The 25,813-nt window shown below is 44.2% G+C and overlaps 1 protein-coding gene across 1 annotated transcript in view; it reads right to left on the reverse strand.

Annotated features, from left to right (window-relative positions):
• The window catches only part of GTF3A (general transcription factor IIIA), a 68,543-nt gene that overhangs the window by 883 nt on the left and 41,847 nt on the right, over positions 1 to 25,813 (reverse strand). Inside the window, exons 5-11 of the mRNA XM_054577092.1 lie at positions 11,605 to 12,000; positions 9,448 to 9,548; positions 5,111 to 5,207; positions 4,652 to 4,740; positions 3,541 to 3,614; positions 1,713 to 1,793; positions 900 to 1,129 (exon numbers count right to left, since the gene is read on the reverse strand). Coding sequence (XP_054433067.1) covers positions 900 to 1,129; positions 1,713 to 1,793; positions 3,541 to 3,614; positions 4,652 to 4,740; positions 5,111 to 5,207; positions 9,448 to 9,548; positions 11,605 to 12,000 — 1,068 coding nt within the window. The remainder of the gene's footprint in view (positions 1 to 899; positions 1,130 to 1,712; positions 1,794 to 3,540; positions 3,615 to 4,651; positions 4,741 to 5,110; positions 5,208 to 9,447; positions 9,549 to 11,604; positions 12,001 to 25,813) is intronic.

Raw genomic sequence — 25,813 nt, forward strand, 5'->3', positions numbered from 1 at the left:
GTGGCTTTTTAGTTCTTTCATAAGTAAGAGGTCAGGAAAACTAGTTCTGAAAGAGTTCTTCCAAGCCGAAGGAGGTTCTTTGAGCCAAAGCTATGTCATCAGCATCCCAAAACCAGTGGAATATCTGACCAAAGTCTTGCTGTCCTTGCTGAGAATGCTGACCAGCAGCTCCGTTGTTTTCTAATGTTTTGGACCTGTGCTGAGCCAGCCTCATGTCTTTCTTCAGTCTTCATTATAATCCATAGTATAAGTGCTTGTAAGAGCACCAACCATGTGAGAGTCTCCCAAACTGCACAGGGCCCCTCAACTGTATCATGGCCCTAACCTATTCGAGTCACACTGAGATGCAGACTAGATGGACCCCCGACGTTCAGTACGCCCTCATGTCCTTTTTGTCCACTTCCCTTCTCAATCCCTATATGATTGTGGCCTAAAAGGGTGGCCCCTGGATGACAGCGGCCTGAAAGGACACCCAAAATAGCAGCATACCCTTGAATAAGCATTTGGTTCCATATGCCACTGGTTCTCACATATAGCCCACATGAGAATCACCTGGAGGATTTGTTAAAACACATTACTGGATCCCTAACCCCCAGAGTTTCTGATTCAGTCGGCCTCTATAGAGCAGGGCATGTGGCTCTGCGTTTCCAGCAAGTTCCCAGGTGATATGGAGCTCCCAGTCAGGGCTGTACTCTGAGAACCACATGGCATACACAAATCGGGCTGTATGGCAGACTTCAGTTCAGAACCACTCCAGCTATAGCAAGAGTGGAAGGTCTTAGGGCCCTGCTCACCCAGCCTGCAGGCCCTGGGACACCATCCTGGAACCCAAGACTCCTCAGAACCCAGGTGGAAAGCGACACACTGAAAGGACTGCCCAGGGGAGGGTGAGCACTTACTTTCATTGCGAAGGTTTTGCCACAGCCGGCATGTTCACAGGCAAATGGGCGCCTCTCCTCGTGAAAGGAGAGAATGTGGCTCTGCAGATTGAACACAGTTGTGTAGGTTCTGCCACAGCCTTCCCTGGGACATCGACACACACTCCTTTCTGGGGTATGTGTTTTCATATGTTGCTTCAGATAATCTTTGCGTTTAAATGTTTTCTTGCATACTTCACACATCACTTCCTCTGATGAAGCAGACAAAAAATTTTAACCCATTTCCCCAGGTATTGCCACATAGAAAACATTAATACTGTATTCAATATATAAGTAACATATTCAGTACCTAAAACCTTATACCTAAATCAGAAATTTCAGAGTAAACTAACTCCAGTTTTTATTGCTTGAACATTTGTCTCAATTCTCCCAAGTTCGTCTATTATGTAAAGTCACCCTTGCCGAGGAGCAGGGGTCTTCAGCATGGTGGCTGTGGGCACAGGGAGGAAATTAAATAGGCCAGGCTCCTTCCTTGTCTTCCAGCAGACAGGGCACTCTTTCCCAAAATGCCCCACGGAATCCCAGTGTCCCCCCAGATTCTTGCCAGAGCCTTTAAAAATGCTGAGTATGCACAACAGCTCGAAGAGACCTGGCATAGCTCTTCCCGACCTGGGACCATAAGTATCTCTTCTCTTTTGTCAAACAGCTGAAGTGCCCAGCACCTCACGAAATACCTATTATTTTAAAGCACATAATTAGTATTTCTCTCTTTAAAAGCACTAAATCAGTTCTATGGGGCAAACGGTTATGCCAAGCCATTCATGTCTGCCTTACCTTTATGGGTGGTTCTCACATGTTTCAGAAGCTCTGTCCATGTTTTTGCCATAAAGGAACATCCTTTTTGACATTTATAGCCTATTAAAAAAATAGATTGGTGTGTTGCCTTTTGTGAATATTCAGAGTAAACATCAATCATAATTAGAAAGGAAACTTAACATGCCTGTGTAATTTTTCTCCTACCTCCCAAGAGTATCCTATTCTGCTTGTCTCGAGAGGTGACAGTAAAACCAAAGAGCTGCATATCAAGGTACCTCATGTAGGATTTTACCTCAGCAGACTTCACAAGAGACTGCCTTTCCCTTTCTGCTGTTTTCATTAAGCTGACTATGCTGTACATGGACGCCCAGCTGCTTTAACTCCCCACCTCCACGGCTCATGGCCCCCTCACCCTCCCTGCTTTCTGCCTGCCTCTTTTTCCCTCAGGAAAAACGTTTAGTTGGTCCTTTGTCTTTGGCAAACCATCAACACTAGATCTTAGCTGTTACGTGCCCAGCCCCTGGCTTCCTCGAGTCTTAACATCTTCTAAGCTTCATGCGGAAAAAAAGAAGCAGGGTACAGCTAAGGGAGAAAACATAAACAAGAATAACCCAGAGAAAAACACTATGAACAAAAATTAACATTGCATAAAGCACTAGAATTGGATTATTCTGTCAATTTAACAGCCAGCCTGTGTTTCACCTGACTAAATACCAGATAGAAACAAAAGAGCCTGTCACTCTTAGCTACTAATTTTTTATTTAAAAAAAAAAAAATTCCATAAATTCTAGGGCTTGGGAAATTAGGATGTGGATATCAAAAATCCTATATGGAAACACAATAGAGTCAAGTAGCTAAATCAAGACTTTTCAAAAAAAGTCACAATGTGATTGCTCTGAAAACCCCAAACTGTTACATTAACTTAAGCCTTCTGAACGCTCCCAGGAGAAGAACGACACAGGGAGTAAGCAGAAGAGGTTAAAAACTATTGGGTGGGCCAAACACTCCATTTGGCTTTTTTCCATAAAAAAAAAAAAAAAAAAACTTTTTTCATTTTCACCAATAACTTTCTTGATTTGGATATTTTGAGTATGTCAGTTGTCCCCCGCTATTGGCTTCTAGTGGGTAGAGGCCAGGGGTGCTGCTAAACATCTTCCAATGCATAAGACAGTCCCACAGCAAAGAATTACTTGGTCAAAATGTCAATAGTACCAAGAAACTTCACAAACCATTTTTGACACATTTCATCAGTCATAGCACCTTCTCCGTACACTGCACAAATCTTTTTTTGCGTTTCAGTTGCGTTTTTTCCCTTTCTTGAAATAATAAAGCATAATACACCAAAAATGTATATTTTCTTCCATCTTCAATATTAAAATCACAAAAATTCAGCAATTTTGATTTTTTTCCCCAAATCCACGCTGTCAAAATACAATCTAACAAAATTGTTTTGAATGAAGTTAAATACAACTAAGCCCTACAAGAGCCATTGTACAGAAAAAAATTAAACAAACTTTCTTGCCACCCCAATACTATGAAGCAGCGATGCCTTGGCAGAGCACTGGCACTACCACAAGGACACAGCACGACCACACGCTGGCTTTGAACAATACAACATTTACTCTGAACAACAGTGACAGCAGAGTGGAAGAATAGACACGACATATAGGCAGCCCCTCTTTGGTCAAGAGTATAAAACGCGAACAAGCAGAATGGTGCCCCCACCTAGTTCTGAGTTGCTCAGTATGACCGCAGAATAGAGTAGAAAGCATCAAGTATTCAAATACTTAAACACATACACCCTATGGCTGGTGTGTTAGTCGAGTGAACACTGCTAAGTACGTACCCTCATGGACCTTCCCATGTCGTTTCAGCCCACTGGGCGAAGCAAAGTGTTTTCCACAGCCTTCATGGGTGCACCTGGATTAACAGAACATGAAGTATCAGCCAGGCCGTTTTCACAAAGAACTCCAAACAGGGTAAACCGTACTTTGTCCTATTTCTCCTATCAAAGTCTCTTCTACCCACAACTAAACCAGTCATACAAAAACAATTTAAAATTTAGATCATATCCTAGATAAAATTTGTTACTTGACCAAACTTGGGGCAAAACAAACAGAGAAAAATGCCATATGACATTTTTTTTTGCTTATGTGACCAAATTAAAGTTTTATATTTATTCTTTTGAAAATATACTCTGTTTTCATGGCTACGAAAAAGATGTTTTAGGTCTACACCTAAACCATTCCAAATCATTTGTACCTAGTTTTTCTGACGATGCTGCCCTGGGATGGTGTGCAAAGAAAACACAGGAGCAGCTTCACCAGCCTCAGGTGAACAATGTAGAGTGCATGCCACTTTGGCATCAATGCCACCAGCAGCACAAGAATAAGCAGACCCGCAAGCAATGGCAGGCACTGCCATGGCAGCAGCTTCCAGGCAAAGGGCATCGCTGTGTGAGTGGAAGGAAGGTACCCCGAGCCCATGCTCTTCAAGAGCGGCCATCCAGGTTGGCAGTGAGGAGCCCTCGGTGCCCTCTGCACATCTAATATATCCTGTCACTCCTGTTCCTCATGAAACCCTCTCTAAGGCAGGCCTACCCACACTGCTTTTGTTTTACAGGAAAAGAATAATTAGTGTCTTCATAATGACATGTCATATAATTGAACAGGCTCCATCTGAATAGTTAAGTCATTTATTAGTCTTCCCTTAAAGCCTAACTGTAATTGTACTAATCTAACAAATTATTCTGAAACATTAAATATTTCTTTTAGAGAAACGAAAGCAAAATTGAACTTCTGGAATGGGCCAATATGTAAATGGGCATACACTATACATGTTAACGGAAAAATGTTGATTAATAAACTTTTTCAGAACATTTGTACCATACCTTTGCACTTCAATCTATTCCCACCTGAAATTTGCCATGCTGATTTTTAACCCCCTAGAGTACCTACTTGAACAGTGGTTCATTAGTATGCTGGCACTGATGGATTTTCAGCTGCTGATGTTTCTTAAAAGTCTTCTTACAACCTTCAAAAGTGCACTGTTCAGTAAAGGTTTGTTAGTCTTGAGAAAAATCGAAGAACAGTTCATAACAATCCTCTCAAGATAAAAATACTGTGGAGATTATAGACTTGCTACTTTTACCCATTTAGTTACCCTAAAATTCTTTGTCAAAAAGTTTTAAAGGGAAACATTTTTGAAAGAGCAAAATGTTTCATTTGGGGTAATTGACCAATAATATACTTTAGTTGACAAAATAATGTTTGCTTTCAAAATAAAACAATTATGATAGTGTCAGGCTAAAATCAGATACTTGACAGATAAAAATTTGGTTAATGAAAATTTTAGAAACAGACAATAAGCATAAAAACATTCAGAGAATTTAAGCATAGAAAATCATTCCTACTTACTACATATTGTTTTTGCTGATTTTCATGTTTGCGTTCAAAATGTTTCTTCAAGTTTGATTTTGTGTTGAATTTTTGGTCACAGCCACTAGCTGTACAACTGTAGAAATCATAAACCCAAATATTAACAAACCAAGGAAAGAAAAGTTTTGAGACTTTGTAAAAGCTTATTATTCCAAAGTATAGAATAAAATAGTCTTTAACAAATTCCAAAGTGTAAGCCACACCATGTAGGCCTCTGTGCTTTGATGTGATTAGCATATAATGAGATGCAATTCGTGTTAGGCTTCTGCAATTAATCACATGGCATCAGACACCCTTTATATACCAGGCAGAGGGGAGGTAGAAAACACTAGCTCCAAAAGCCCAGACCCTGTTTAGGTTTAAATTCGTGTTTAAGTTAAGTTGTTCTCAGTTTAGAATGTGATAACCATAACTTTGCTTGAAATGTCACTATAGACCTCCTTTCCAAAAAAAACTTCAAAGAAACAAAAACAAAACAAAACAAAAAACTGGTTTCACAGAACCATAAACCATTCTGCTTGCTCTCTGGCATAACCAAGATGGTCTAGTTTTCTTAACAAGCATTTCTGTATCTTGGCCTTGAATTGCCTAAATTCTTTGGGAAGCTGTGTTTTTAAAATATGTGAACTGTCTGTGGTGAGTTTTTATCAGCCTGATGAATGAGGCAGGACCTCCTTTATAAGCCCCCATCTTAGCTGTCATTCCCTGGTAAACACTGAGTAACGCTCACATGAAGCACTGTACTATCCACAGGGCCAGGTGGAGGAAGACAGAAAAAGACAGAAACTGACCGCACAGTGACAGTGGGAGATATGCCCAGAAGCCCACTGGAAACACACAGGAGGGGCACTGTCGGGGGCACTGTGGCAGAAATCCCTAGAAGTTCCAATAGGTTCTTTTTAAAAATTTTTAAAATATATTTTGATGAGAGAGAGAGAGGCAGGGAGACACAGAGAAAGGAATAGAGAGAAACATCAGTGTGAGAGAAATATCAATCACCTGCCTCCCTCACGCACCCCAGTGGGGTATTGAACCTGCAACCTAAGTATGTGCCCTGACTGGGAATCGAACTGGTGACCTTTTGGTCTATGGGACTATGTTCCAACCAACTGAATCACATCGGCTGGGCCCAACTGATGTTCTTGACCTCAGCAACAGAATGCTGAGTTTCAGCTGGGTACATGGCCCAGCTGAAACATAAAGAGAGCTTTTTCCAGACTCCCTTGTAGTTAAGAACACAATACGGCTAAGTTCTGGTCCACTCTGCTTAAATCCCACAAAATGCCTGAGAAGGGGGCACACCTCTTTTGCACCTTCTTCCAGCCTGGTGGCCGCAATGCTTATGCAACAGCTTAGAGTTCCAACAGGTATCTTGGACCATGATGTTAAAGCCCCAGGATGAGGATGGGCAAAGATATGTTAAAAGGAGCCCAGATTCTGATTAGGGAACGGCCCTTGACTGTTTACTTCTGCATTTCAGTTATGTAAGAGAAGAAGAGACTATCTTTAAGCCTCTATACTGCTGGGTTTTCTGTCACTGTCGACTGTAATCCTGACACAAGCATCTAACCTGACACAGGTGTGGGGCAGGACAGGGCTAAGAAAAGTCCTGACAGGAGCCAAACAGAAGGCACAGGGGCACTGAAGACCCCGGCAGAGTTGGCAGGGGTGAGCAGGGAGAGGCTGCAGGTCAGTTAAACATAGCTGGACCATAATTTCATGTCTGAAATTCAAGCAAATGGGTGACGATAAACAAACCAAAAAAAAAGCCAAATCACAAAGGTCATTTATCTGCCATACTAAGAACCTGGACTTCACTGTGTAATCAGTGCTTAAAAACCACTGCACCAGTTTAAGTAGGAAAGCAACCTGAAGGATAATGTGGGAGAGGGCCAGTGTGGAGACAAAGAAAACAGTCATTCCAGTGAGGAGTAGGGCCTAAGACAGTGGCAGCTGGAATGGGAGAGACAGACCTAAGGGATCAGGAACAGGACCTAATGACCGTGCTGGGGAGGAGAGTAGGACCGAGGCGTCCAGGGGAGTTGCCTCGTCTTTGCTGTGGGTCACCAGCCTGACAAGAGCAAGGGAAGAGAAGTCCAGAGAGAAAGCCAAGCGCTCGGATTGGACTTCAGTGAATTTAAGAAGCCACAGAGACAGCTAGGTAACACAGTCCAACCAGCAGCTGGCTATGGGGATCTGGAACTAACGAGAGAGGTCCGGGCTAGAGGGAGAGCTGGAAGACATCGCATTGTTCCAGTGGAAATGCTACTTCTCTCATTCACCCTGTGCATCTGTACCCAGATCCACTTTTTTCTTTTGTTATTTTTAAATAGCATACAGTAACTTAGTACAGAAACCAAAAAGCACAAGGGACCCGGATGCATAACATTTCCTTCCACTCCCGCACCTACCCACCCAGTACTCCCTACTACTCCCAAGACAAGTCACAACGTTTTTAGTTTCATGCAACTTTTAGGGCTTCTTCTAGATGTATAAGCAAATATAAATATAAGTTCTTCCTGTGTACCCTCCTCCTGTTATATACACAAAAGGTAGCCCTTTATATACACTTTTGAACGTTGGTTTTTCACTTAATATGCCTTGGAGATTTCTATGTTTCACAGAGATCATCTGCATTCATTTTTTAAAGCTGTACAGCATCCCACAAAGGTGACACACTTCAACCCTCCTTATGGGCACATGAGTTGATTCCGATGCTTTGTTACTATTAATAGTGTTGCACGTTGCGGGCACCTTGTACATGCCTTTAATACAGGAACAAGTATATATGTAGAAGAAATTCCCCAAGGTGAAACTTCTAGGCCAAAGACTATATTCCAGTCCTACTTTCCAGACCACCTTAGTTACACTTTGCTGGTGTAGCTGAACTATATTTTGAAATAAATTAAGCTTCACTTAGGGTCATTGATTTTGAGGACACACTGTGTGCTTGAACAGGGACTGAAACAGACATCTGCCATCCTCAGTACTTTTCCCCTTTCCCTCTGGCTGGCATGCTGGTCAGAGGGAAAGCAGATGGCCTTCCACAGGGAACACAACCATGAAGACTCCCTGTGTCAACAGCTCACCTTCTTCAGACTGTGGGAACCTTAGTGAGACATGGGACCCTTCACTTTCATCAGCTTAAAACTAGCAGAAATCAACCCAGGTCACTAGAAAACCCTATTGCTAAAGGAACTGTCTCATAGACAAAATTATGATCTTAAATCCTAACATTTGCAAAACTTGCCATACAGCTTTTTCCTGATACGATCTCCAGCATATAGCTCTGGACATCTTCTAGATTTATTTTTTGGTTTTTTCCCCCAAGGAAAACAATGTTTTCTTGGGACATTCTGTTTAGTGGTTCTAAGTATGGATGCCTGACCAGCAGCATCAATATCACCCAGGCACTTGATAGAAATGCAAATTCTCAGGCCAAATTCTGCTCTGGGAGTGGGGTCCAGCAAGCTGTTTTAACAAGTCTCCAGGTGATTCTGATACACCCTAAATCTGAGGTCCACTGAGTCTTAAAGAACTAGTGGATTTAAAAGAAAAGCTGTATCTCCACCCTTTCAGATAAATAAACAGCAACTCCGAGAACAGTAAAATTAAAATTGGTATAGTAGATGTGCAGGGGCTTAATCCAAAAAAATACAAGATAAACTATTAAAAGTTCAACTTCTGCCCTGGCCAGTGTAGCTCAGTTGGCTGGAGCGTCATCCCATACACCGAAAGGTCACAGGTTCAATTCCAAGTCAGGACACATACCCAAGTTTCAGGTTCGATCCCCAGTCAGGCACCTACGAGAAGGCTACCAATCGCTGTCTGTATCTCTCTATCTCTCTGTCTCCCTTTCTCTCCAAAAGCAATGAAAAAATGTCCTCAGGTGAAGATTTAAAAAAACACACACACAAAACAAACTCAACTTTCTTCATGCTTTTATCTCTTATCCCAGCAGCTTATCAGTTCAGAAAGACCCTGACAATGGGGAGCCAAGAACCTGGTAAGGAATCACTCTCATCTGGTCTAAACTGTGTTTTAAGGTTGATTTCCCACTTAGTGTACACTTTAAAAGGAGCTGAAAGGATGAAAATGCAAAAGACCTTCAGATTAACTTATTCCTGGTTAGTACACACAACCCCCCAAAACCCTACTTCCTTCTACACATTCAAAACTTGGTCTCCTCTTGTTATCAGGAGACGCAAATGAAGCTTCACATTCTCTTGATCTTGAGGTAACAATCAATCAGCATTCTTACCAGGTCAACATGCCACACAACCACTTCAGAGGCCTAAACCCAGTTCTCTACTTACGCAAAGGGCTTTTCTCCGGTGTGAAGCAGGGCATGGCGGCTCAGGTGGTAGTCCCTGACAAAGGCTTTCCCACACCCTTCATGGTCACAAACAAAAGGTCTCTAGCAGGAAGGGAAGAAAAAACATGTCAATTCTGCCCACGTTAGTAACTCTGATATTATTCAAAGGCCTCAATTTTCTAGTAGGCAAGGTCATGGCCTCCATCTCCAGAGATGGTTTCCACTAAATGGTGAGCACCTGCAACACCAAGGCCAGACAAGTTTGTCCTGCATGAAGTTACACATCGATGCTACAACTTCTCAGTCAAGTCACTGCAGCAATTTTTGCTCTGTGAATAGCATATGCAATAAGTGGGCAGCCTTCACAGTTCGTTAATCTGCTCCTAACCTAACACCTGGCTTCAAGTGCAACCCCCCCCTCTTAAAGATTACTTGCCTATATATACAGATCTCTACCATAGTGTGTGTGTGTGTCCATCCAAAGCCTAGGGAAGAAGAATGTGCAGGTTCTATCTCATCCTGAACAAGCTCAGTGTCTGTGCTAAGAGAATGGCTGGCCCAGGTACAGGAAAATGTGTCACACCTAAAAAAGTTCACAGGTGCCACAACAAAGCAAAGCTCACAGCCCTAACTGCAACCACTCCTCAGGACCTAGTGGCTGAGAGGCAAGGACTCCATCCTGTATCTACAGGAAAAGCCAAAACACATCCTCCAAATAACCAGTTTTGTGTATTTAATATGAAAAATGAACCATGACAATCCAGGAGGGAGATACCAAGCCTCAAATGACAGTACTGTTAGGAAAGCAAACAGAGAGGAAGACACAATACGCATGTGCAAAATTAAAGATTAGGCACTAATTTGGACATACTAATTATAAAGTTCAGAATTTGGAACATAGCGGGGGCAAGAGGAAAGACAGGAGGCAAAAGGTCATGGATGTTATGAGTGAACAGTCACTGTGTAAGCTTGCAAGAGAACTGGGAAAAACTACAGGGCAGAAGGTAAGCCAGTGAAAGGGGTCAATGACAAAGGAAGAGAGCTAGAGGAGAAGGTCCCAAAAAGGAAATGGTCAGCCTTCAAGTGCTGGAGAGGGTAAGAAGAATGGGTGTCATTAGGCCACATGGAGGAGTGGCCACTAAGTTAGGTAGGTGCCAGCAGCAAAGGTACTGACTGCAGGCCTCTAACTGAAATAAATCAAGGGCCTTTCGCTGGGGCAGTGTGAAGCCAGCCTCTTCCCAAAAGGAGGAAATTGGGCAGATTCCTTGGCCTCCATGAGCCTCCCTTCCCCTCAGCTGTCTTCCCCCAAAGTATTTTTATTTCCCTCAAAGTAAAACCCACACTCCAAACCCATTTGTACCCTGGCCTACAAATGATCCCACAAGGCTGCTTCTCAGAGCTCCTGTTGTATGGTTCCCATCTAATAACATTGGTCTACCTCCCCCAGGGAAAGCCGATGGGCTCTCCCTGCAGTTCTCTCTACCCAGACAGATTTCCCCCCCAAGTCGGGGCATGGCTGGATCTTCTCCTTCTCATTCAGGGCAAGAGGACTTTCCTGAGCACTCTCCAGCAACCCTCAATTTACTGCGTCTCGCTCCTACCCATTCTTTTACCTCTCTGTCCTCCTTAAAGGAAAAGGTCCGTGACAACACAAGCCTTGCCTGTTCTCTCTCCAGGGCAGGAATGGTACTGAGTTTTCAAAGAATGAATGGATGCTGCTTGCAAAACCTCCAGTACTATAAGTCATCCTACACACAAGTTCTGGGAGAGAGGGGCTTAAGGCACGTGTCTGTTGGAGTGGGGACTTTCAATCCTGCACATATTTACAAATTACCAGGAGGTAGTGATGGGCTAAGACTCAAGATGAAAGAAGAGCGAAAGGCTGCTCAGTAAACCCCAAACCCATGGCAAGGATACCTCAGTCCTAGAACTTCTAGTCTACCCAGTCAGCTCCTTTCCTAACCAAGGCATGGCTGGTTCGCTCGGGTGGTCCACTATGACAAAGCTGAACATGTTTTGCATAGCCAGGCATGCAACCCTGCGCACCCACACGCAGTCCCCAGGACTGCTGGGCAGAGCACACAGGGCAGCTGAACTGTCACTAGTCCCAGGGCCTAGATGCCAGGGTACTCCGTGGCCAGGCCTTCGGGCTCTTTACCTCCCCCGTGTGCTTGCACAAGTGAGCATCTAACTTCCAAGCCTTGTTGTAATTGGCGCTGCAGTTCGGGAAGGAGCAGATGAACCTCCTAGGATGCACTGGGAGCGACGGGGCGGAGCTCGTGCCTGCTCTGATGAACGCGTCGACGATGGTCAAGGATGATACCGCATCGGCGACCGAGACCGGGGGCTCCAGGGCGCCAGGAGACAGGCGCCAGGCCACGTGCCGAGCCACGTGCGGGGAACCGGAGACCACAGCTCCGAGATGACCCAATACCGGGCTCGCTGCACTTCCGGGATTGCGGCCTTGCCCCCACCCCACCGCGGGGTGAGATTGGTGCGCTTGCGCGCGGGCAGCTAGCCACGCCCCGCGCGGGCGCCGTGTTTGCGCATGCTCCTAGGCCCTGAGACGGGAACCTTTTGTAGGTCCGCGGTTCCTCCCGCTGTGGGTGAGGGGCGTTGGCTACAGCGCCCACAGCAAAAAGAGGCTTGGACCTCAACAGGTCCCGATACACTGATTGAATGTGACGTTTTCCATCCGCCATCATCCTATTCAAAGTAATAACCTTGCAGAATTTAAGCTATCCTGTTGACATTGTTAGTTTGCGTGCAATCTACATACTTCCTTCTTACAGAAAAACTCTTCATAAACTTAGCAGCAGATAAGAATCGCATGGAGATCTTTTAAAACTCTTAAGCTCAGAGCATACCCTGGACCAATTAAATCACAATTTCTGTGGGTGGGAAACAGGAATCAGTAGTTTGGAAACTCCCCGGGTGATTCCAATGTGGACAAAAGTTTGGGAACCACTTCCCCAAGGCTTTGGTGTTCCAAGTGTGGTCTGTGGACCAACAACATCATTAGACATCACAACCACAGACCTACTTAAGTCATATAGGTTTATTGATTTATTTATGAAGACCCACATGTTTAAAGGACGTCCTTGGATGAGAATAACATGATGGATGGTCTGCTGTTCTGCCAGATTTGTATGTTTCACAGCCTACATCATTGCGAATCATTAAGCAAGCCCTTGTCTGAATATGATGAACAGGTCCCAGCAGTCACTCCTGACCTGGATCCTTATATCACACTCATTCCTGAGCCTCAGTCTCCTCATCTTTATTTATTTATTTATTTTTTAATGAGTCCTTGTCATTTGGAACTGCTCTGTGTATCCCCTCCCTCTACCTTTCTCCCATTAAGTGCCAGTATCCCTTCTAAATCACTGGGACAATTGGAAAAGACCACATATATAAGCAAATTCTCTCCAGGATGTGGTTGCTAACCCCCCAACCCAGGATAATTGAGAACTCCTCTGGGGGAGAAGAAAATCTGGATTCAGGGGAAGAGTTGTTCAAGAGATACCAAGAGGTAATAAGGTACAAAAAATCCAAAGACAAAATGGTTCCCAAAAGGAGGGTTATCAGTGGTGTCCAAAGTTAACAATGAATAACAATGAGTGATCAATGAATAAGGACACCTTGAAAAACAAAAGACGACTGTGGAGGTGTTTCTCATAACACTTTTAGTTATTCCCAAACAATTAGATGTTGTCTTATATGGTAAGTGATTGGACAGCTGGATTTCTTTCAGGAGGACCCAATTTTTATATTTTGTTACAGTTACACAATCTCAGAATTTCACTCTATTTAATGCCATGTATCTAATATATGTATTATTTATACATGTGTATATGTACATTTAATATGGAGTTGATTCATAGGAAGAATATGGTTTTTATAATCAAAAGTATTATCTCATTGTTGTTATGTGTCCATTATGTCCACATATATGTCAATATGTCCATTAATGCCATCTGTGCAGCTATCTATAGGATGACAATATGCAAATATCAGGAAACTTAGTTAAAATACTCCTTTGCCTTCTTTCTGAATGTAAAGAATTTTTTGTGGGTGTGTTTGGAAACAAAAGGACAATACCATCATTTAAAAATAAAGTTGCCCAACAATACATGGTAATTTTTATAATTAAATGCAGCCAAGAAGCTGATAGTGGTTTCTTCCTAAGTTAAACACCTGTAAAGATGTTTGAGCTCTCTCTCTCCACCCACCCCCACCCTCACTTCTCATCCCTCTTCTCTTTCTCTCCCTCTCTCCCCCCCCCCCACCCCATCTCCTCTCCCACCCTAGGCTTCAGGCCCTCACAGTCTGATCATCCCTGCCAGTCTTCTTATAAGATTCAGAGTTTCTGCCCCTGTGACTGTGGTTTCCTAAGGGTTTTGGCTCAACCCAAGCAGCCCGGACTTTATATAATCTGACTCTTTAATTCCCCATGGCTAATGCCTCCTGAAAAAGCCTTTGGACCACCTGGGACTCAGGTTTTTCCCCAAGCCCAAACAGCTTTATCCCGGAAGGGATAAGACCTTGGGTCTTGTGGGTTAACCTAGACAGAACTCTGGTACACCTGTTCTAGCTGGAAGATTGTGCCTACTTGCCTCAGCTTTGCACCTCCCCTTTTCTATGTGACTTTGTTCCTCCCATAGAGAAGGCTGGAGATATTTCCTTTCCTTGACTCTAAGCTCAGCTGTGTGACTTACTTTGGCCCTGTAAGTTCGAAGTGACAGCATGCCTAGGCCTCCAGAGAACTTGTGTGTGGCTCTCTTGTGCCTCTGCCATTGACACCAGGAAGACATTTCTGCTTTAGCTTGTGGCAGGAAGAAGACAGACATGAAGAAAAAGCTGAGTCATCCTAGGAAAGAAAGCCCAGCACAGATCAGCCTGCCATCATCTGACATTCAGTCAATCCACACATCCAACACCATAAACAATAGGAAGCCACTGAGTTGTGGGATGCTTTGTTATGCAGCAATTATATAGCAATAGCTAATGGATGCACTCTCTTTGTTGATACTTCCCCTTAGCCAACAAACATATTCAAGTAGCTCGTTGTAAAAACAAACTCCTTTATGTCTCTGCACTTCTCTCCATGGCATGATTTCACCTTTTCCCTTCACAGCCAGGTCACTGAAAAGAATAATGTGGTCTTCTTCCTCTTTGCCTACTCCTGCGTTCACCATTATCACCCAGATGTTAAGCTTACAAAAAACAGGGCTGATAGTAGAGATCCCATCACCCAACTTCAACAACCATCAATTTCTTGCCATTTATGTTTAATCTAACTGCCTCCACTTCCAAACTTCCCCACCCTTTTTTTGCTAGAGTATTTTAAAACAGTCTCCTATAGCATCTCATTTTGTTGCGTTATCTCATTTTGATAATTAGCGCTAACAGATTTTATAAAGTGTTGGGCAAAAGTAGGTTTACAGTTGTGAGTGCTCAAAACAGAGAATTTATTCTTGCATTATTATTTATTAATCATTGTATTATTTTTCCATACAAAAAAATGTAAACTTACTTTTGCCCCATCCTGTATATATTATCTTCAATTCTATTCTCATACTGAGAAAAATATAAACAGTAGTTCCTTAAAATCATCTGATACCTAGAAATCCTTAAATTCAGCATATTCGAAACTGCGCTCCTCTTCCCCTCCCCCTCTGCCAGGGTCCTCTTTTTCCAGTGAGTGGGTCATAATCCACCCAGCTGGCTGAACCCATGGCTTCTTCTCTTCTCTCACCCCTTACATTTATTAAGTGTCCCATTACAGTTGGTTTCACCTCTCCATCTTCAGTTACACCCAAGCAAGGTCCTGAACATTCTAGTTCCTATGGTTGGCTGTGATCCCATCAGAAAAGGGGTGCCTGCGGATCAAATCAGTCTCCTCCTCAACCATATATTTGGGGATTAATGAGGATTAAATAAGAAAACATACATAAAGCACAGAGAGAAATGGGTGACTCAGACGAATTGCTCAGTGGATGTCAGCTCTCATCACCATGGTAACCATGATCTGTGCGGATGCCTTCACCAGTCATGAAGTGCTATACATCTGTAAACTGTTACTAAGTTCTCAAATATTGGCTGGAACAAAAAAATGAATTAATGAGCACTATTACACTGGTCAAGGTCAGCCCGAAGGAAGCTGGAAGACCACAGTTAAGAAAAGTGCCCTCCACTTTGCCTCAGGATTGAGCAGCAGAGATTCCACCCCTCAGCCACATTCTCGATAAAACCCACACAGACATCCCTCAGGGAGCCTTCAAGAGCCACTGACTCTCCGATTGCCCAGTCAGGAGAGGTCCCCCATGCTGTCACCTGTATCTCTGTCCTTGCTCCCAGCTGTACTGTTAACAGATTTCTCACCCTCTCAGCATCTGTTCTTTGAATGTTCCCCATGTGGACCTTTGGAATCATCCAGTGGACAGTGCTTAGCCCCACTACCATTTTCCTTCTTGGTTGCCCACTGATCGTGCATTTCCAGCCTGGCTTCTCTAATTAGCCCTCCCCTTGCTTAGGTCTGATTATGGCATTTTCCTGTCATTGTAATGGCCCCAAGTTGCCACCTCCGGCCTGTGCTTAATCACACACATCCACTTCAAACCCATTTTATTCTGAAGTAGCCAGTTTCCATCCAGTGAGCGAGGCCTAATTGCTCTGCGGTTACCCATGGGGTCAGATGCTGGAATGTGCCCTTTCCATCCACAGCCGGCTAAGACTTTCGTGTGTGATCATTTCCTCTGCCAGACATCAGAGACACCCCTGAGAGAGGTAAGCAGGCATCTCTAGGGAGTCCTTGCCCCTCTTATGGGTGGCTTCCTGATTTCCTTTAGGGGTGGAATCCATCCACCCCTCTTCAGCTCCCCTGTGACCATCTTGGGCCAGTGTGCTATCATCTCACCTGATTTCCATGTGCATCCTGCAACCAGGCTCACACTCCCAAATCCTTTCTCCACACTTTGGCTAAGGGATCCTTCCCAAAGGCAGGGATTTCAGGGGTGTCCAATAGCCCTTAGGATAAAGCTCCGCCCCCTTACAGGTGCCCTTGAAGGCCTCAGAGGAGCCAGCATTACCCCCGCCCGCCCGCCTCCTTTCCCACCTCCAAGCCCTATCACTGCTCACACCTGGCATCTCTAACTTCCCTTTAGACCTCCCACATCCTCTTCATCTGGATTGTATCTCTCCGTCCTTCTTACACCCTGCTGTCCCTCACAAGCAGCCAATGTCAACTCATCAGATGGCAGCTTAGGTGTAAATTCCTCCAAGAGTTTAACAGACACACTCCTGCTGGCCAAGTGGCCCACTCCATACCCCACATACTCTGCATTGCCCTCCTCACAGCACTCCACACACTTTACCACAGTTGTTTCACTAAGCTTTCCCAGCAGCTCTTTGCAAGCTCTGGAGGGTGGGCTCCATGACTCCTTGTCACCAGTGTAGTCCTAGAACCCAGCACAGGGCCTGCCACATGGCAGGAGCCAATACATATTTCTTGACTGAATCAAAACCTTTCCCACCACTGTTATGAAGCAGCAGAAATAACGGTGGAAGCTTTTATAGTATTTCTCTTGTTAAAACATTTACTGGTCCAGATAACATTTCACATGAAACATTAGTTTTTAGCTTGAACAGAAGACTTAATTATCACTTTATGGCATGCCAATGAGTTTTAAAAATTTCTTTCATGCTTCACAACTTTTCTGTACGTATGAATGGCTTTGAAATACTCCCCCCTCACACGCGCGCGCGCGCGCACACACACACACCCCCACACCTTTTTCTCCTCAATTATTTTAGGTCAGTTTTTGGCCAATTTCTATATGAAGTCCTTTAAATACACCATCTCATATCATTCTCCCACTAAGTTTGTAAGGAAGACATTATTATTCCTACTCACAGGTAAGGAAGCCCATGTCCTTGCACAGGACGATTCTGTGTCAGCTAAACAGCCACATGCCTATGCATTGATCCCTAAGGCTCAGACCCTCAGTGACCCCTTCTTGTCCCTATGTCTGTGGGTTCCATACAGTCCTACCGAGGAGCCCCTTTACTAGTATGTGGAAGTGTTTATTTAGCAACTACATTTTAGAGTGAAACCTGCATGCTTCTTGAGGCTAGAAAGTCACTTGTACCACTTAACTCGCAGCATAGAACAGGAACATGGAAACTTAACATATTCCCTGCAACATCCATTCACCCAAAATATTTACTAATTCTTTTTACAAAGGGAGGTTTTCAGGGCCAGAGTGACTCCATGACTGAGCTGAGACAGTGGACACGGTGGGGTACAGTGCTGGAGATACAATTGGAGAGTTTTGAACTCTATTTTTAGGACTTTTAGGCCTTTAAAGGCCACCGCCCTTGTTTCTTCACATTTCTGAGGCCTATGCCAGCCTTCTGGGTGCCAGCACCCAGGACTGCCCATGGAGGCACATCCCGGGGCTGCAGGAGGCCTCCTCCCCCTGTGGCTGGGAAGCACCTGACCCTTAGCCCAGGTTGTGCCTCTCCTGCCCTGGCCAGCTCCCCGTCTCAGCCAGTTTTCCTTCTGGGAGCCCTCGATAAGTCCTGCACACAACTCCTTGTCTCAGGGTCTACTTCTGGGGCACGAGGAGTCCCATCACTTTGTAAGGCTTATTATGAAAATCAACATGCCTCTCCCTGCTGCCCCCATCCCAGGCTCCCTCCCAATTCCTGTTCTCCGGAAGCAGCCACTTCACATTCATCTTTGCTTTTATTTTTCAATATGTTCCTTTACTTCTCTAAATAACATTCTTATAGTGTTGCTTCTGATTTTTCCATTTTAGGCATTTTCTATTGATTTCCCCCTATGAAATATGAAGCTTAAGACATACACACACACACACACACACACACACACACACACACACTTCTCATTCCATCCTTCTAAATGTTTGTAAGATAACAATACTGGGTTACTCTTACATAGAATTGACTACATGGCAGGTATTACTGTAAGCATTTCACAGGTATTGATTTATTTAATAGTCCCCCAAGCCCTGGGTTCTGTTATGCCTCCATTTTACAGATAAGGACATTGAGTCAGGGGATAAAGCTTGTGGCCCCACCACACAGTTAATAAGCGAGCGGGGGCAGGGGGGAGAAGGTGCAGGTGGCGATGGTGCAGATTTGCCCCGGGCATATTCAGAGTCTATACTCTCAATCTGCTCATTATACTGCAGGATTGTGCCATAATTTTAGTTAAGCCAGGCTTTAATAGTTTTACTAACATGATTATATCAATGCTATTAAAATCTGCTCCTTGTGGTAAACTGTGATTTCTCTTTCCTTCTTGCAAATCTTTATTTTACCCATGGGGTCAAAATCCTGAAAAAAAAATAGTTTAAACTTAGAATTCCATATTCAGCCAAACAATCAATTAAGTAGGAGGGTAGAAAAAAGATATTTTTAGATGTACAAGGTCCACCAAATTTTACCTCCTTGAACTCTTTCTCAGGAAACTACAGAGTGTCCCACCAAGATAAAAAGTTAAAAGAAGGAAGAAGTGGGCCGAGGAACAGGAGAAGGGTGATGTGACCTTGTGGATGATGAAGAAAGGGGATCAGGAACTGGATTCTTCTTGACCTTCTAGCTATGTGGTCAACCCTTCTACACCTCAGTTTCCTCATCAGGAAAATGAGGATACAGTAAGAGGTTATCGGAATGAGTAAATGAGACACTATGTGCAAGGGCTCATGTTAGGGTTCTTATTAAATTGGTGGTATGAACACAAATGTTGACTACTTCCTTCTGAAACCCTAATAAAATCACAGAAAGGATGTTCTTCCAAAAAGCATATTATCCCAGAAGGACAAAAGAGAAAACTTGTTCTAACTGTATTTGAACAAAAGGTTGGATATCAGGAAGCAGGAATTTGGATAGCAACTGATTTAGCAGAATCAAGAAGTCAAAGACAGAATTAAGTCAGTCAGTACATGATAAGGTGCACCCAGAACAGTCAAAGGCAGTAAAGCTATTCTGTAGGCTTTTAGGCTGGTGAAAAAAGAAAACACTTTGAAGATAATGAGATAAATCCACAATTTTCCTAGATACAGGGATTTACCATAGTTGGCACTGCCTAGGAATAGTGGGGGAAGAAATGTGAATAATCTAACAGTCCTAAAGGAAAGCAAGTTCTGAATTACACCAGTTTGGGGAGTTGGTAGAGGGCTTGTTAATACAGATAGCCAAAGGGAATAAGTTGTATATTAAAAACCATATGAAGATTTGCCAACGCTGGATGTGGGGGAGAATTTCAGGCAGGCCAGGCACCCTCATTTGGAGGCTGACACAACATAAACCTACACTGAGTCCGCCTGTGGTTTTCCGCAGTGAATGAAGCAGCCTGCTCTCAACGGCCCTGGCAGGGGACAGGCACCAGAGGCTGCTGTCATCTGGCACGGCAGGCAGCCAAGGGCACTGAGGGTTTCAGTCAGCAAGGAAGGGGAGGCTCAAGTCTATGCTTCAAACTGACCGCCTGGCCTCGATGACGCCTTGCCCAGGGCTTGTCGTGCTTCACAAACACCAATTTGCCCCGGATGCTACGTTTCTTCTGAGAAGAAACCATGCAGAGCCATCTTGTGGTGGAGAAAAGACGCACAGGTTTCAGCCTAAAAACTTGATTGGCTTTTCTGTGACGCTACAGGTGTAAATACATCTGCATACTATTGTATCTTGATTCCTCCCATGCTCAGGCAGCACTTTAAAGTGGTCAGCAAATGTTGACAGCCATCTCCACTTGTCCCATGAACACATTTACCACAGGTAATTAACTTAACTACCTGATAAAAATGTAATTGGCGTGTTGTAATGCCAGCCATTGTCTGAGAAGAGTTTGAGGGATGGTGGTTTATGTTGTCTCCTTGGTTATCTTTATAGGCACGTAATCAAATCCAAATTTGATCATTTGTTTGTGATTTGATTAAAGTAAACAGCCAAATTGCGGAATCATGATCTTGAAAGATTTATTATTTGCTTCAGTTACATGGTTTGGATTTTTGTACTGTTAGAAAGTAAGAGTTTCATCAGATGGCTCTCCACTGCCACCAGGGCTGTGCAGCCACGTTCTCTGTGAGGCATGACCCTTGTCCGTCAGAGGACGCAGGCCTGGAGCGTCCAGGTGCCTGCCGGAGGACATGTGCACCTCTCTTGTTAGCTTCAGTCATGTGAGCCTTTTCTCACATTGCAAACAGCAGCCACACACACTGCTGTCTACGGGAGCACATTGAGTGGACCCCACTCCCACCCTGGAGCACATATGACAGACGTACGTGGGGGTTGCCAAGTACCTGCGCCTGAGCGCCTGCTAATCCAACCACCAATATCCACTGTATCTACAGGACTGTCCTAAGCAGCCTGGACAGTGATGAAGAGCTTCATCAGGCTGCCTCCACTGTGGCTGATGATACTAATTTCAGCCCTCAAGTAAGCAAGTCACCTCCCACCTGAGCTCAGGGGGTGCTCTTGTCCTGGGCACCTATTACAGGAGACTTTTTAAAAAGTGTGCTGACTGATGAGGGTTTTTCTCACTACCCAGTGAGTGGTCAGGAGGCACCAGAGGCTTCCCTCTGATTTGGGGCACTCCTCAGCCGCCTGCTCCAGGCTGGGAGGAGGAGACCTCTGGGTGTTTAGGAAAATCAGGTCTCAAGACCACAGCATGGCTTGACGTTTCCAGACACTGAGGAACGTCCCTAACCCAGACTGGGGGATAATCTGCTACAAATGGCTGTGGCCACTCTTTTAAAGTCAGCTAAGACATAATTTAGTTCGATTTTTAAAACAAGTAGTGTTCCCCATGCCCTTAGGGCAACGAAGAATGTTTCCTGCTCCTCCATACTCGTCCGGCCCCACCCCCCTGACCATGCCAATCTGACCTTTGCCCAGCAGACACTGAGGCGCCTGCCCAACCTCAGCCCTTGGCCCACAAGGGCCTTGAGCTCACTGACTTCCTGCCACAGCATGCTGGCCTTGCCTATGGCTCAGCTCCTAGCTCTGTCGGTCTCACCCTGTCGTCTCATTGCTCCACATGTGCCACGTAACACCCACGTCTCCCCAGGGAGGTGGTAAGTGCCACAAAGGCAATGGGAAAAAGTGTAAAATGGGATTCATTTGCTTGTTTAACAAAAACTGAGTGTTTGCTCTGGGAGAGTCATTGCTCTAAGCCCTGGGAAGATAGCAATGAACAAAAGAGGCCAAAACCCTATTCTCATGGAGTTTCTATTCTAGTGGAAGGTAGACAGTGAACAAAAATGTACATCACATTCTAGATGTAAAATCTGAAGCATGGTCCAAGGTAACCCAGGATTCTGGGGCCCAGAGATAGGAATGAAATCAGTCTTCAGTGATGAAAGTCAGTCAGACTCCCCAGCTTCCTAGTTTACTGTGCACCATGGCATGCTGATGTACTTGTGTTAGGTAGCACATTTGCAGATGACTTTCAGGCTCTGAGAATCTGTGCTGCTCCCAAAATCTTAGGTACTCCAGTTTCTAACCCAAGGATTCTCACAAATTATGCAGCATTTGTCCCACTGGGGGACTTGATTAAGAGTGGGTCTTGGCCGTGACAAGACTGTTTCCGGCTGCCTGATAACGCCTTCTATTGCTCACCTCCACACAGCAGCCCGGAGGCAGGAGGAAGTTAAGGAGGTTGTCCATGCTGCTGATTTCAGATTACCCTCAGCAAACACAGTTCACTCTATAGAACAAACAGGCTTACCCAGTTACCTTATGGCAAGAGAGAAGGAACTTTACCCATCATTAATGTTTTACTACCTTTCTCGAAATGTGTAACCTTTAACCTCAAAATCAACTCTAAACCAAAGCTGAGGAGGTCCGGCTGCTGGGGCAGTTCCGGGTGCCAGTCTGTCACCAGGCCAATGCTGTTTCGATCAGGAGAAACAAATAAACAGAAAGATAAGCTCTTTAAAATGCACACGAAGCAGACCCAGAACTTCCCAAGCAGAGATAATCAGCCGCTGGGCCTCATTTGGATAAAGAGGGCTGTCTGCCCAAGTCCCTTCTGGCCTGGGACAGAGATGATCCTCTGTAGAGACCAAGAGTAAGGGAAGCCCTTCCAAGGCCTGGAGAAAGTGCAGCCTCGTGTTAACTGTAGATATCCTGATTGACTTGGTCCTTGCACCACTGACTGATTGATCGCCTGAAGGATTTGTGCTTCCAGAAAGATGCCACACTTACTATCCTAACCACCAGCAAGGACCTTATTTAGCACAAGGACTCTAAAGTCTGAGCCAAATAGGGTGCAGAGAGCATTTATGTGTGAAACGTTAGGGACACCACAGAGTTCCTGAGAGCCTGTGATCTGTGGGCTTACCTGGACACACAGCCCACCTGTGCTGAAGAGGTCCTTCCTTCTGTTCTAAAAATGACAGGCAGTTCCTGACATTTTTGTTTTTATAGATAAATAATGCCTAATTATTTGTGACCTAAGAAGTGAGCCCTTAGGATTTGGTACAATTTATTATTTATGAGCTAAAATTAGCACAGGACTAGAATATCCTAAAGGCTCCACTTCAGTTCCCAGAGGCCCAACTGCCGAGCAAGGCTTGGCTTGTACAATTTAGGGAGGAACGCTTTGCCATCAGTGCTGTCCTGAGTTGGTCATACTTTTCACAATTGCTGCCTTTCTTGCTTTTAAATTATAACTTACTGTTGGTTTAGCTTCTTTACTGTCAATTTAGTTTGTTGTGAGTTGTTGGATCAGCCCTGCAGTGAGTAGTGGTGTATTCCAGCATCTCCCTGCACTTTCCCGGTAACTACACATTAACACACAAATGTACTGAGGGTCAAAGGTGAACCACCATGCCCCTACTGCTAAATTTAAAATATGCCTAATTCTGCTGCATGTATTTGCGGAATTCTTTTTCTATGCCATATGGAAACTATTTGAGGGAGGTAGGTCAGGAGGTTTTTCCTTGTCAAAGTGAGCTGCCGTTAAGAAAGTTTTGCAAGCTACTGTCCTAGAAGTCTGAAATGACACTGCTCCGGTGCATGCAGCAGTGTGTTAGTAGATACCAGCAACCCGCTCTGTGATAAGTGTGTGTCTGTAATGTGTTTATATATAGGTTTATTATAAATTTACTGATGTAGAAGAGGTGTGACACACAGTTGACAAATAAAAAAAAATAGCACTCATGACTGTTTGCGGTCTATTTTTGTTGAATTAGTGTATGCATGGCCAAACTATAGTTGCAACTGATAAACAAAGGTAGTTCCTACAATTGTGTTCATTGGTATTTCTGTTTGAGAATAAGACAAAAGTAAAACAACAAAGACTATGTCAAAACTTCAGTTATTTATTAATGATATGTGTGAATTCTTCGCAAAATCAGTTCTAAACACTGGAAGAATACACTTTCAATTTTTCGACTATTTACTTAACAGCTATCCACACACACTTAAATTTAATATTCATCATTAACATTTTCTCCATCACTTTCTTAGATCTCGACAATCAACAAACCAATAAACTAAGCCTTGATTTGTAACATTTTGCTAATTTCTGTGGTGCGAACACTCACGCCCGCGTGGGCACGATCGTCAGGTTCAATCTGCTGACATGATGTCACTGAATGTGGGGTTGGGAAGAGAGGCCCAGGGACAATCCTTGCGGTATTCCCACCACGCTGCTGCAATACCCAGGTGACTGCAAGACTGTAGATAATAGTAAAGTGCAGTAAAAAACAAATATGAAGTGATGAACATTCCTGAAGATTCTTGCGAGCCTGAACAAGCCAGCTGGGCACGCCACTGAGTTCAGGGTAGTGAAGGTAGCTGTGATTTAACAAAGGCCAGTTACGCTTTCAGATGCAGGGGTCGGGTTTCCCATTCCAACTTCCCTCGTTCTATAATTTGGCCAGCATCTTGCCGGGCTTCGGCCCTGTCAGTGTTAGCCCCCACCCTTTGTCACAGTCCCGGGCCCTGTGTCCACCCCAGGGACTGAGTTGTGGTTGCACAGCCCATCTGCAGGTAGATGGGCCGAGGCAGGTCTCCGCTTGAGGCCCTGCAGGAAGCACAGCCCCACCATAAAGGGGAAGTGCTAGGAGCAGTTTAAGAAATAGGAGGAGAGTGCCAGCCAGCAACTTAAAGCCTAGTGCAGCCATAAAAATCTGCCCGGGGTTATGTTTTGAGAAATAAGGTGTTGGCTTTTAAAGTGTCTAATTTTCTCTCCCTTAAAAACTGAACCAAAAACTTTAATTACAGGCAGATCATAAAACTCAAATTCCAGTATCAAAGGGCACGTCCAAGGATAGGTATTTGTGATTTACACATCTTGTAATGCTTTATTTATCAAATGACTAAAAACGGTCCTTGTTACCCTGCGTAGCTGCCTTCATTCTTTGATTGGTCAGTGGAATTTTTAAGTTTTATTTTTCTTAGTATCTAATTCTTAATGACAACACGTGTCTTTCTAAAAGGGCCTATTTATTTAAAAATATAACAAGATAGAAACATTTTCCCCGCCTCCCTCCCCCATTTTGTCGCTGAAGGGAACTGGGATCCTGCAGGTGAGTGACTGCTGTCTCCTTTCTCCCCTCCCTCCGGCCTGGCCCCCACTGCTGGCCATTCCACTAAGGGGGCAACATAGAGTTTGTAATTCTTCTCCAAATAACCCTCACCTGTGATCTTCTTGGGATAAACAGTTTAAAAAACAAGCAAGCAAATTATCAATTTGCAAGCCATTCTGGAGTTTTAAACACTAGCCCTTGAAAGATACTACAGCAAAATATATTTAAGTCAATACTTTTTATTTGTGGTAGAGATATAGTAATAGGTTGATCAAGAAAAAAAAAAGATCAATTCTTCTCGATCTAAAAACCCTGGAAAAAGTAGGTAGTCTCATAACTTCCCTTTTTTAGGCAGAGGGGATGGCAGTCTTGAGCTACGCTGATCTGGTTTCCAAGACAGCCCCAGCGAGGAAAGAATGCAGGTGGCACTGGCTGAAACAGAACAGTCACCTGCAGCTTGAACAACTTTAATATAATAGCATTTACATACATTCAAATAGGCTCTTTTCCTTGTGCCCAGATGGTATATTGACATAACTGCTTTCATGAAAAGGTCTTTGGAAGACAGATGTGCTTTAGTTTTTGAAGGAGGAAGCATTTCTTGTTGGGCTTAATTGATGAGGTTTAAATGTCCCTTTTTTTGTAGTAAATCTACCTCTCACCGATCTCATAGTGTTAACGACCAGGGTGTGATGGGCCAAAGGTGCCTGGTGTAGCGGTCTGCCCCACCTCCTAGGGGCTCACTGAATCATCGCGTCCCTCTGGACCTCCATCCCCACGTCGGTTTTATTGGGATCTTTATTGGGA

Source organism: Pteronotus mesoamericanus, unplaced genomic scaffold (genome assembly GCF_021234165.1).
Source record: "Pteronotus mesoamericanus isolate MK-2021 breed Mesoamerican mustached bat unplaced genomic scaffold, CSHL_Meso_final contig_41, whole genome shotgun sequence".
In the NCBI taxonomy this organism is placed as follows: domain Eukaryota; kingdom Metazoa; phylum Chordata; class Mammalia; order Chiroptera; family Mormoopidae; genus Pteronotus; species Pteronotus mesoamericanus.